Source organism: Artibeus jamaicensis, unplaced genomic scaffold (assembly GCF_021234435.1).
Source record: "Artibeus jamaicensis isolate MK-2021 breed Jamaican fruit bat unplaced genomic scaffold, CSHL_Jam_final contig_3126, whole genome shotgun sequence".
NCBI lineage: Eukaryota > Metazoa > Chordata > Mammalia > Chiroptera > Phyllostomidae > Artibeus > Artibeus jamaicensis.
In genome coordinates this window covers 6,025,333-6,038,744 of record NW_026521723.1, presented here as the reverse complement: position 1 = coordinate 6,038,744, position 13,412 = coordinate 6,025,333, and the positions used below count along the sequence as shown (strand labels likewise).

The following is a 13,412-nucleotide window of genomic DNA, read 5'->3' as shown; positions in this document are numbered from 1 at the left end:
GTCTTAGAGTCTCTCTCTGGGTTGCTGTACATTGAAAGGTATTAATTTGTTATAAAAACACAGATCTAGACCCGATACAGAGGCTGTGGTGTTCACAATGACATGCCTGCATAATGGTTCTCCAACAGGGCAGTTTTGTGGGCGTGTGGGAAAGCCCTGCATAATAGCCATTCACATAAAGTGCACAAGTGCGGTAACAGCAGCCTTGTTCTAAGATTCTAGGTGGAAACTGTCAGTCTAGCTCAGCTCACTGCACAAATAAAAGGCTGCCGAGTGTGAGAATCTGGAGCTGACTACTGGGGTAGAATGTTACGGTTTAGATCACTGGGAAAGCATGTACCACCTGACAAGGAACTCTAGAGTCGGTCTTTGGTCATACAATACTAGCCTTGTTTGTACAAAATACAAGTCGAAGTGATTGCTTCTTAAACACTCTCAACATGCTTTTTCCTCAAAGGTCCAGCTGTTGGGCTGTCCTCCTTCAGCATTGCCATACTGGTCATTCAGCTGCTGGGCTTTGTGCTCTCTGTGGTTGGACTAAGCCTTTGTGTCTCAGGTAAGGGTCACATTCTTCTCTGGTCCCAATTTCTCTTCTTACCAGGACTTTCTCTTGGACAGAACTTTCTTTTTCTTTGTTTTTCTTATTCTTTTTCTTTTAATAGATTTTATTTTTTTAGAGCATTTGAGGTTCACAGCAAATTTAGTGGGAAATACAGAGAGGTCCTCTGTATCCCATATCCTCACAGCCTCCTCCACGATCAGCGGCCCCCACCAGAGTGCTACATTTGTTGCATTGTGTTGAGCCAACATTGACATAGCACTATCACCCGAAGCCTATAGTTTATATTAGGGTCTACTCTGGTGTTGTATGTTCTGTGATTTTGGTAAATGTGTAATGACATGGATCATAGTCATAGAATATCATACAGAAAAGTTTTAACTGCCCTAAAAATCCTCTGTGTTCTGCCTGTTCATCCTCTCTATCCTGAAAACCCTGGCAACCATCGATCTTTCTCCTGCCTCCATAGTTTTGTATTTTCCAAAATGCCTTATACTTGGAGTCATATAATATCTAGGCTTCTCAGATGAACTTCTTTCCCTTACTAGTATGTATTGAGGTTCCTCTATGTCTCTTGTGGCTTGATAACTTACCTCCTTTTAGCCCTGAGTGATATTCCGTTGTGTGAATGGACCATAGTTTGTTTATCCATTCACCTTTTGAGAGACATCTTGGTTGCTTTTGGTACTTTGGAAAGGTACTAATTTGTTCTAAAATCACAGATCTAGACACAAGATATAAAAGTGCATGTTTTGTGTGGATATAATTTTTCCACTTCGTTGGGATAGATACTACAGAGTGCGATGGCTGGACTGCACATTCAGAGTATAGTTAGTTTGGCAACAAATTAGGGAACTGTCTTCCACAGTGGCTCTGCCACTTTGTGTTCCTGCCGGCAACGAAAGGACATTTCTGTTGCTCTGTCTTCTTGTCAGCACTGCGTGTTGTGAGCTTTTTATTTGAAATTCTCATTTTTGCTCCCACTGAGATCAGTGCTTTCCACGTTTTGCTACATGTGGCTTATGGGCTCATTGTTCTTGCCTCCAAACTGCTTAGAATCATGGGAGAACTTTTAAAATAACCAGGCTTCAAATGGTTGGAGACGTAGGCTTTACAGACTGTCTTCCGTTATTCCTGATAGAAGGTACACATTATGTAAACAAGGAGTTTTTTTATTTTAATAAAAAATTAAATGAGTCACTTAAAAATAAAAAGATTGAATTGGAGTCATTTCACTGAGTGAAGAATGAGTGAACATATATGTAGGTAAACTTTGTTTCTTGATAATGAGAAAAATAATTATTTTCCTTACAACTTGATGTTATTACTTTTATTGTTTCTTTTAAGAAGTTCAGTTATTTCATGTGAATTTCTAATGTAAGATTTTATTTGTTTTACAGCGTGTTCCCCAGTGCACGGCCCTCTTCTGATTTCAGGTTTGGGTGTTGTAGCTTTAGCAGAGTTACTTGGACTAGTTTATATGAAATTTAATGGTAAGTTAATTTTATTTTTGTTAGTCTGTGATAAGATTTCAGATATACAGGGTCAGGCAAAAGTAGGTTTACAGTCGTGAGTACGTACAAATACAGAGTTTATTCTTATATTATGATTTACTATTCTATTGTTTTCCACCTAAACTACTGTAAACCTACGTCTGCCTCACCCTGTGTCACTAGGAAAGTGCTTTTTGGTTGGTTCTTTAAGTTAGGATCAAAGAAATGTATTGGTAACTCACGAAAGAGGGTAGAAATCCTATACATAAATGGAAAGTTTAGATTATAGATTAAATATTGCTATACTGTTTTATACCTATTTATACTATAGAAAAGGAGAGCTGGTTGAGGATTCATTTTAATAAATAGAAAAGGTTTTTAATCTGCCCATTTTTTTTATGATAGCACTCTCTCACAGAGGATCTCTTCCTGAAGATTGTTCCTACACCTTGACACCCATAAGTGGACAGGAATTGAAGTTCAAAACCTGTCACTTTTGCTAATTAAAGAACAGTGTCCGCTGATACTCGACTTTAGAATATGAATTTTTAAATTTAGGCTTTTATTGCTTTTAAAATCAGTTGTTACTAAGTGTGGAATTAGCTTATTGTTTCTAAACTTTGCATTTAATCTGCCAATTAGCAGTTGACAGCTTTCTGTATAAGTTATTTTTAATACATATATAGAGATAACTGCTTTTATTAGTGCCGAAAGATGTTTCCTAAAGTCTGGTTTATATTAGTATCCCTTAAAAAAACTTTTTTACTTGCTTTCCTTTATGAAGTAAAGCAAGTGCTTTTAAACCCCTAGTAAAATAGTCAGAAGTTACAAACTCTTGGAGTAAAAAAAATCAGTCTTTCTACTTTGCTTTAAGTGAACTTTACTGTGTGTGTTTCTAAAAATTCATACAAAGCTTGGATTGTTAAATTCAAATAATTGTTGCCTTTAACAAATCCACATAGTCAAATAATGTTCCATATGACTTGCACAGTACTTTCAAAGAAATCCAATCTTTATTTTTGAACTTCAGCTTTTGCTGGCTGATCACTGAAATTCATATCTGTTACATATTCTTTGTCTTCTTTTAATTAATACTTATTAGGTACACAATTAAAATACAATACTTAACTGTACCTATTTTAGTTTATGTGTTCATAAAGTCATAGTTTCTTCGTCAGTGCAATTTTCTGAGTTCCTGCCTCCATCCTAAAGCACATTTAAGACTTCTAAAGCAGAGTGACATTCGTTTGGTAGCTATGGTGAGCATCACATTGTGGGTGCTGATACACACTCTGTTTGGTCGATTCGTCCAGTCACCATTGGTCTGGTTCTTGAAGATGACACTGCTGATTATGTCCCTCCCTATGAGTGCTTGAGAACAGTACGTAAGCTACAGTCTCCACACGACATTCTGCAGTATCCGGTGTCCCTGCCTGATGGTCAGACCCTTGTTCTTTCTTCCCTTATTATCTGGCTTGCTCTCCCTTTCATTGCCATGGTCCGCCATGCCTTCCACGTGTAACAAAGAATGATGTTCAGTACACTTGGCAGTGGGTCTGGAGATGCTGACTCAAGTGGAGATAGGCGTTGTCCAGCTGCCACGCCCTTGACTTTGCTCTCCCCCTTCTCCATTGCTGGCACCCCTCAGAAGCCTGTGGAACCAGTATCGCTACAAACGCACTGTTCTCACATTAAAATCAAAGTGAAAGTGAAAGGATGAAAATTTCCCCGGGTTATTTTTTATCATAGTTTAACATATAAATATACCTGTTATAAGTTAAGAATTTAGTCCAATTTTATTGACATGATGAGGGTAATCTAAATTAACTTTTCCAATCAACTTGTCCGATACCAGAGCTCAGAGGCACACCTTCCCTCAGTTGAAGGGCGAGAAGAGAAAAGGTACAGGAAAGTTGTTCTCTGGCTACTGTACGAGACTGGGAGGATGGATGCGTTTTTCTTACGGAATCTGTAAATCTGATTATACGTAACATTAAGGTTGCAAATTTGAACATTCGAATCAGGAACTAAAATTACAAATGTTTCCAAAATAACTTTCATTCTTCGCAGATGCTCTGCTTTGGAAAAGCCTAATGAATGTGTCTCGGCTTAAATGCAATAAAATTCTCAGATAGTTTTTTTAAAAATCCAAGGTATTTCTTAAGATAAAATTAATGTCCCAACGAGAGGTTTAACTTTTATCATTTTCATTATTTCCAAGTTTAAATTTGTGGCCTTACTTGTTACTTTAAAGAGTAAGATTTTAACTTTCATTTTTTTCTGGTCTTTCCATTATGTTAGATATCTTTTTAATGGAAACACTTAAACTTTATGAAAGGAAATTAGGGTCTGGGGACAATAACAATGGGAGAGCGTACAGAAAGTTAAAAGGAACTAACTAAATGCAGTAAAATTAGACTTGCTATTTATGTAGGGTGTTTATATACTTGTTAAATTTTAAAGCCATTACCACTACAAGTACATATAATCGTGTTTTGATACAAATCAACCTACAGGCCGTCAGAGAGCATATTTACCACATCTCAAATATATTAGAACGACATGAAATATGTATATAAATTAGGGACATTTTCCTGCCCGTGGTCGAGGAGAGGTGCATTTGGTATCAATTGCAAAAAGTATTTCTGAAAGTTCAAAATCTAAGAGTATTCATATTTATGGCATGTTTCAGGCATTTCAGGGAGAGAAGAACAAATCAAGAAGCATTGCAAGTGAGCTCATGTGAAATGCTTAAGGCTTCGAGGTCTTAAAACTACGGAGCTATGGCTGCCACTGCCTCAGGCCCCCAGCGGCAGCAGATAAATCACAATCGTTACATAGGTCATATGCTTATTGGAGAGGATTAAGTCCAGTGAAATTAACTTCTGCACTGGTTGGGTATATCATATTAAAGGGATCTCAGTAGATCTATGTGCCTTTGAATCACTGTTCTTTATAGATCTCTTTTTTTTTTTCAGAATCAGCTAGCTAAATGTGATATTCCTGTGCCTGAGAAGGGGAACGCACAAACTATTCTTTATAAGTCATTAGGATAGAAAAGGAGCTACTTGGCAGTTAGTTCTTAGTACTAATTCTGATGAATAAGTTTCTGAGCTCAAAAATTTAACTCTAAAATCTTGCCTCTGATTCTTCATATTACCAATTAGTAGTTTCCATAGCTGTTCAGTTCTTTGTTTCCCAGATGGAATGTAGATACAGGACATGGCTTAGTTGAAGTAAGTTATTTATACATGTAACAGTCATGATAGGCCTAATAAAGTTCTGTAATTCTGTTGGTTTATTTGGAAGTTTGCTAAATGTGAATTCACTCATATTCCCAAACCTATAGGATCCACTAGGGATCACTATGGAGTGATCCATAGTGCTTTAAAAAGAAGCTTCCTGCTTCTTCGGTTGCAAGGACCAAACCACTCTCCATGTGCTCCCAATAAGGGAGCTTTACTTTAAAGCCACACATGAGAGTAACAGAGATGGGAATCTCATGAGAGCAGATATGAGGGGGGACCCCAAACCCCTAGAATTGATAGTAAAAATCTGTATTTATTTTGACATGTTTAAAGTTCAGTCACTTTCAAAGTACTCTCCATTAAGTGCAATACATGTATTGAGATGTTTTTTTTCCACTGCCTAGAACAGTTTTTTAACTCATCAATTTTGATGCCTTTAGTGCTTCTGCCATTTTTGTTTCACTTCTTCTGCATCGGCAGAACATTTCCCTCTGAGGGCTTTTTACATTGGAAAAACAAAACAAAACAAAAAAGAGTTCCTCAAGGCAAGATCAGGTAAATAGGCAGGGTGGGACATGAGGGTCACTGAGTGAACACTCAGTGCAGCGTGGGCAGGTGCACTAGCAGATCACCTTCATGAAATGGGCAAACACGCTGAAAGAGTGTTCAAAAAATTTTCACTCAAACCAAACACAGGCTTTCACAACAACGCCAGCTGGTACATGATACCAGTGGGTTCCTAGAACACTCACCTAGAGGGGGAAGCCTGTATTACAAGGAGCCCACCTCATACATAACTGGGCCTCACAGAGTGGAACAGTAAGTAGTTAAGGAATTGGAAGTACGTCTCAAAGGTCTGAGTCATCTTGGCTGCCCTCTGAGGGACCAGAGTCGGTTAATCCTTCCTATGTTTACAATTACTTAGTTCCTCTCTCTGTGATTCTTCACCTACTAGCCAACTAGCCCATCCTCTCTCTTTATGTCCTTACCTTGCATCCAATTTATGTCTTCTAGTGCTAGTTTTTCTTACCTAGAGCTCTAAGCTTTGAGCTTCTCCTTGCTTACTTTCCTTATCACCTTCCTTTACTGTCAGCAACTTTCTAGTCATTATTCTATCTCTCCCCCTTCAGATTTCCCCAGGATAAAGAAACTTTCCAGGCCAGTCTGTTGCCATTTTCCCTGTTTCAGAGGCTTGTCAGCTTCTGGTTCACCTGTAGGTGGCTGCCCTTGGGTCGGCTCCCACTCACCCGTATTTCCCATCAGCTTTGGGAGCTTCATAAAGCGGTTACGGAGAGATAGTAAATAAGTAACATAGAAAATGAGAGCAGTTCTGAGGGCCTGCCTCCATCTGCTAACATGCAGCTCCCGTACTATCATCCAGTTCGTGGAGCAGTGGAATCCACTAACCAGTAGCGTCACCCTTCTAGAGTCGTTGGCAGGGCGTTGCTGCTGGTTGCTACTTTCGTGTCTGTAGGACTCTGATTCTGTCCTGAGGACTGGTTGTAGCTGCTCTGGGTCCTCGTCACTTCGTTTTTGTAAGAAAGTGTTCTCTTCTTGACACAACTAGAGCAATTCTTTGTCCTTTTGTCACTGTCTTCATACCCTGGAAGGGTACCCTGGGTACCCTTCATACCCTTCATCTTCACCAACCAGTCAGTGTATTCAGGAGCAGCACTTCTGAATGGCTAAGCTAAGGGGAAGCTACGCTAAGGGGCAGCTAAGAAGGAACACATAGAGAAGGGCCTGATTGCAGCTAAAACTGCCTGTCTAGAATAATTCTTTAAACGCAGAGGGATCGGAATATTTTCTTTCATTGTAGCTATCTGGAGCTTTGAAGGATGAAAGAAAGAAAAAAGACGACTGGGCTTTAAGGCACGAGAGCAGGGAGCTAAGGGTGGAGTAGAGACAGAGACTGGTCATTGTCACATTCTGTCCACTTAGTAGGGAGGGATATGGAGTTGATGGTGTGAGCGGATGGCAGACTTTTTCCGCCATAGAGTGGGGGAAGTTTTGGCATGTGCAAACAAGGGAATGTGTATGTTTATTATTTGATGGAGGTGGATTATTTGCATCATTTTATTCTCTCAGTTCATATAATCAGGAATGTCCTGTATTTTTTAATAGACTGTCAAAACTGGGACTCTTTCAATGGACTTTCTGGCACCTCTAGTTTCAGCCTGAACATTTTATTTTAAAATTAAATGGTGCATTGCATTGTTTTAGTGGCTTTCATTTATTCCGTTTCTTTTCTTATTTTTTAATTTTACCAGCATCTGATCAGAGGACTATACAACCTCCTAGGGTAAGTTAACATTTCTTACATGAATTGGGTCTGATCACGTGATGACATAGACTGAGGAAAGATGATCGAGATGCTGAGCCCTTTTACTGTCTAGTGTAACAACCAATGGAGAACACGTTGAAGTCATGTCATGACCTTTGCACAAATAGATCTAATTCTACTTTTAAATGTTTGGTCATTTAGTAGCAACGGGGTAGAATAAATGATTCCTTAAGATGATGCTAACTTCTTGTAGCCGGAACTAGAAAGTTTATGTCCAGGAATAATGGCCCTTATCTCTGCTGGAGCAAAGCTGGTTGCAGCACAGGGCCTCCTCACCTGTCGGATTTACTTCATGTGCATGTACAAAATAGTATTCGGACTTCAGATGAGGGAGAGATTCATAGCGAGTTGATGTTATTAAAATAATAATCTATAAAGTAAATGTAAACATTGCTTTAAAATACCTATTTGGAATGATGATTTATTTCCCTCCTTACCTCATTATTTTATAAGCATTTTTCTTCCTCTAAACTGTACTTTAGTTTTGACTGTATCTTGGATACATTATTAAGCTACCTGAGAAAATTCCAACAAAAAAGAGTAAATTTAGGAGATAAACTGAGGGGAATAAATGAGGGAGTTAAACAAAACTTTTATAAATAGAGATCTGTTGTGGTGACAGGTGCAGGAGCTACTTTATGCGAATAAAACCTGGAAAGTGCTGTGCCGTACCCATCTTCCGGTAAAGGATTTAACGATAGCTGTGCGGGAATGCCCAAAGAGTGTGTGGCAGGAAGTGGGGATTACTTATGCTCCTCAATCTGATAAGCCTGCAACAAACCAACAAACCTGGCAGGCCAGGGAGAGAAGGGAGTGTCTGCCACCGGTATTTGTTCCGAAGAGAATGGTGCGGGGCCACATCAGTCACAAACACGCAGCAGTTTCTCACGTGCCTCCATTAGAGACAATCCAGCCAGCAGACCTTCAGATACTAACACATCCTCTCTCCCTGTCACTGAGTTTAATTTGCGTGATTTAAAAATGGTTGTTTTGCTCTTGTTTCTTATTTAACTGTATTGCTTTTGTTGCTGTTTACTTTGGACTTTAATAATTTTTTTTTGAGAAGTTAGGATTTCTTGAATTGAGAGAGGCTTGGGTGGGGTGGGAAATTTTGCCTAGAAAGTGAATGTTCAGGGAACAGTACAGTTATTACTAAACTATTAGTGAGACTTGGCAGGCTTTGCATTTAACCTTTATTGCCTTGTTTTGGGACTATAGGATTCACTGGTTACTATAGTTTAAACGTTAGCTTATGTAAATTTCAGTATGAAGGACATGAAATATATTCTATTTTTATATAAATATATTTTAAATATTTTCCAGAAAGCTGTAGAGGAACCCCTTAATGGTATGTGGTTATTACAAACTTGTATATATTTTCCTTCATCTGTTACCAGATCATAATTTGAACTGGTCCCCAAATCAGTTAGAATATTCTGTCTATGGTTTGGGAAGAATCTAGTTTTTTTTCCTTGCCTTGGCCTCTTTTCTGATTGTTAATCAAGAATTAGCACTGTTGCTTTTGTAATGTCCTCACCACTGAGGGAAGCGCGCTGCTCTCTGCCTCACGAGTGGCTGTATGCACTGGTCAGGTGAGGCTCAGCGGGGGCTGTTGCCTTTTTGTATTGGCCGTGACGAAGTGTAGCGCCCCAGTATAGAAAAATCTCCATGGGCTTTCATCTCTGATTTATAAATTTAGAATGATACAGTCTATCACCATGGAGTGAGGCCAAAACACTTCCCTTTCTTTCTCCCCAAGTCTAGATCTGTCTGCTGCACTGGCTGTGTGTCCGCGGTGGGGGCTCTGGGCAGGGTCCACAGAAAGGCATTGTAATCAGATGCCTTACAGTCCGTGTGGACTGACAGCTGTGGAGTAGTTGGCATGATATTACTGCATATTTGTTTATTTACAAATGATTTTTAATTGTGGAACCTTACTAATTGCTTGTTTGGCTTGTTACTAATTCTTAGCATTTAAAGAATCAAAGGGAATGATGAATGATGGTAAGTGTAAAATGCACCTACAATTATAGACTGCTTAAAATATGGACACTGAAAAAGAAATAAAATGGCTTCTTGAAAACATGGCTTTTTAAATAAAAGGGACACTGTCAAATCATAAAGGTTTACATTTCTTGATTTACCCAATTTAAATCCACTCTGTCGAAATCGCGAAATGGTGATGGAAAAGCTTGCAGGGTGCCACTGACCAGGCTGTCCGTCACGCTGCTCGTAGCAAAGGGAAATGACCGCTTTTTAAAAACTGTATTTTACATGCAGTGTCTGGTGACTGTAACTTTAAAGTCACCAGATTTAAAAGTTACATGTAAAAATCACAGGGTTTTATATGACACAGATACCCTGACACAAATCTTTATAATCTTGACAGAGTTTCTTTTGTGCTTGCGTTGGTGATTTTGTTTCATATAATTCATGGAGGCTTAATATCTCTGCTTTTCCACAAAGGAACTTGGGTCTAACCTTTTGGGAGAGGATTTAAAGGGAAAAACGTTTAATCACTCCAGCTTTTGCTTTTTTTGGCGCGGGGGGTGCTGGGCTAACAACTTAAAGTTTTTATTAAGTATTTCGAAGACACATTTGTTCTTAAAGAAGTCAGAGATATTGAATCCTAGAAGTGTTTGCTTTTAATTTTACCTTAACATGCTGCCATACTTCAGCTCTGTTTTTATCTTATCACAAACTTCTTCATACCTGTGGTGTTTGCAGTCATGCCTTGATCATGTGAACATTTCACTTTCCATTTTGCTGTTTTAAAGTCTGTGACCTACCTGCTCACCTCTGGAGCAGAGTGCAGCATTGAACTTGAGGTGCTGTACTCCCCTGAGTCCAAGAGTAAAATGACACTGATTGTGGGTTGGTGGGTTAAGTCTAAAACAATGGTGAGGCTGCGTTCAGCTGGGAGGCACAGAATGACCCCGCTTCTGTAGGTTCGCGTCACAGCCTTTATTACAAATGCACGTTTTACTGTGCTAACCATGGCCCTGCAAAAAATTGTAGTTCGTAGGAATAACTCAAATGGTATGTAAAAAAAAGAACTGAGGCCTAGAACTGTAGCATGGTTTGTTCATGTTTTTATTCTGGTATTCTGTTTTTAAGTTTTATTTTGTTCTCTCCTTTTTCTGCTGTGGAGTCATTCTTCTGTAGTGGTGTAGAGAAGCTGAAGTCTTTTTCTCTATTGTCAGAAAATCAGTATAAGGACCTTGAGTACCTCTTCCTTTGTTTGAGTTCCCGTAAGATGTGCCTGTTTTTGATCTACTGTATCAGGAGATACAGCAGTGCTTGTTTGTTCATAACGTGTAAAATCTACCATGACCTTTGAAATGTCTTTAATTTTACTAATATTTAGCTGTTCAGAATTTGCCAGTTATTTTTAAATGTCTGTCTGGTGGGATTTTCCAGCTGACAACTAACTGCTTGATGCTCACAGTGTGGTTGCCTCGTCAGCAGCCAAGGTTCATAGTACTCCCCTGGGGTCATGGAGCCGTTTCCTCTTTCGCTTATACCTAATCACATGTTTATTTCACTTAACATCAAATGAATGCTGTACACCTAAAGTGAATGTGATGGAATATTAATCTACGAGCAATATCTTCTGCTTTGAAAAATTAACACCTCTTGGCTTCTCCTCAGCTAATCCAGCAACTGGAAATGACCAGACTTGGTTGATCTTTATTTTCATTTGGCATTGCCCTTTTACTTACTGCGACCAAAAAGGCTAACGGTTTGCCTGCTTTTTATCTGTGACCTTTGCACATCTAAGATTAAATACCTTGGCTTTATTTTTAGATATCATATACCTCAAACAACTCCAAATCTTTAGGCTACATCAACTTGTTAATGCACAGAACAGAAACATGAATAGTATATAATACTCATTTTTCAATTTTTCAGACTAGCTGAATTGAAGTGATGGACTCAGATTTGGGAAGTAGTAAGACATGGAAAGAATGCACTTGTGTCTAAGCACCACGGCCTTGATTTGCTCCCTCGGCAAGAGAAGATGACTTTCATCTTTAATAAAAAGTAAATCATTGACTTTTGGATGGTTACTCCAGTTAAGTTTTTATTCAAAGCATTTGTGATTTAGTTAATAAAAGAATTATGATGTGTTGTGTGCCCAATTGAGATCCAATTTTTCTTTTTATTTTTCTTCAGTTAGGGGCAAAAGTAGAGTGGGCAACTTCCAAGAATGATGACTTTCAGATCCTAGGACCTTTTGACTCTAGGTCATCGGTTTAAATTGGTTCAACTTGAGAATTACTTGGCATTAACCTCGTTGTTACCCAGAGATGTTGCTGAAGAGCGGGGGCTTCCACCAGACTTCAGCAAACTCAGGTTTGTAGCCACATGGGCAGTCACGGTGTTAGCTGAATAATGTGCCTGCCCTTCTGGATCAAGGGAGTAATGACCAATTAAGTGCAGACAGGAATTGGGCTGGAAGCATTTTATGCACTGCTGACGTGAAATGTGCCGTTGATGGAGATTATGCTCCTCATTCTTGGGGGTTGCCGTTCACATATTCTTCAACGTCCAGTGTAACAGATCCTTTCCAGATTTAGGGTAGTTTTATTGATGGATGTCTTTTTCTTTTATTCACACAACCCTTTAAACCCTGTCTTGTCCTCCTGTTGTTTGCTTCTGCTGTGCAAGCTGTAGCACCTTTTCTCTTCTTTGAACATGGTCCAGAGACATGGTAGCATCATTGCGGAAAGGAGCCAGACTTGTTCTCAGAGAGTTATGTTCACACTTGTCAGCAAAAATAGCGATGGTTGTAACATATGTATTCCCTTCCTCGGATTCGAAGGCACAATCTATGGTGTTTCTTCACTTCTTTTCTGATCTGGGGCATGAAAAACCGAGATTGAGGTTTTAACTATGTGTCTCCTGCATGGCAACATACTGTGTGTCACCGTCAGGCCCTCGACAGGGTGGTTTTATTGCTGTTGTGTCTCTGTTGCATGATAAACACGCATCATCTTCCTCCTGTAGTCCTGCCTCATATTCCCCTGACTCGAAGATTGAGGAAGAAAACATAAACCCCCCCATTTTTTACCCCATTAGAAGAAAATCAACATTCTGACCGTCGTGATTGCCTGGAGTACTTTTAGATTATTAGCACCCCTTTTCCTCCTTTGTGGGCGTGTGTTTCTGTGTGCACATGTGTGAGGTGGGCGCGTGCGTCCTCCGTGTGGACAGCAGTGGGGGACCTGCAGGAGAGCCAATGCTAATTCACGCTCTTAGCAAAACATTGAAAAACAAAGATCTTTGTCAGGTGGGATTATATTGGATGCAAATAATGGATCACTTAAAACTTTCAAAATTTCTAGGTGATTTGCCAAGTCTGTTGACCGCTCACCAATCCTGTCTAAAAATACTAGCGATTCTTCCTGTTTCTGTAAGAATAAGACATTTATATTTGTAATTGTGTTACAGATAGTTATTTCTTAGTCCACTAAATGTCCCCATGTGCCTCTTTTATGCCAAATTAACTGTCATTTTTCGTGTTGGGACCAAGCGGTTTGTCCAGGGCAAACCAAAATTTATGACCTGCTGATGCCTCTCAGAAAACTGAGCACACTATGAAGACAGGTCTTGAAAAACACAACAAAAATAATTTTTCCCTGATTGTGTTGCTGTCCACAATATTACCCTATGTAGAGGGAGCTGTATTCCTTTATACAGATCTCATGGCTCCCACTGCTCTTTTTTCTTCTGAAAATATTTGTATTTTAGTAATATCGTTTGTT

At 39.2% G+C, this 13,412-nt stretch overlaps 1 protein-coding gene across 13 annotated transcripts in view; it reads left to right on the top strand.

Annotated features, from left to right (window-relative positions):
- The window catches only part of CD47 (CD47 molecule), a 51,888-nt gene extending 40,102 nt beyond the window's left edge, over positions 1-11,786 (top strand). The window contains exons 6-13 of one of the 13 annotated variants that reach the window (XM_053663039.1): positions 458-556; positions 1,960-2,052; positions 7,571-7,602; positions 8,267-8,326; positions 8,968-8,992; positions 9,616-9,648; positions 10,848-10,895; positions 11,557-11,786. In XM_053663039.1, the coding sequence (XP_053519014.1) occupies positions 458-556; positions 1,960-2,052; positions 7,571-7,602; positions 8,267-8,326; positions 8,968-8,992; positions 9,616-9,648; positions 10,848-10,895; positions 11,557-11,561 (395 nt within the window). In that variant the 3' untranslated portion in view covers positions 11,562-11,786. Of the gene's footprint in view, positions 1-457; positions 557-1,959; positions 2,053-3,907; positions 3,955-7,570; positions 7,603-8,266; positions 8,327-8,967; positions 8,993-9,615; positions 9,649-10,847; positions 10,896-11,556 lie in introns of all 13 variants that reach the window. The other 12 variants (XM_053663040.1, XM_053663041.1, XR_008391129.1 and 9 more) reach the window with 12 other exon arrangements.
- Positions 11,787-13,412: the final 1,626 nt, after the last annotated feature.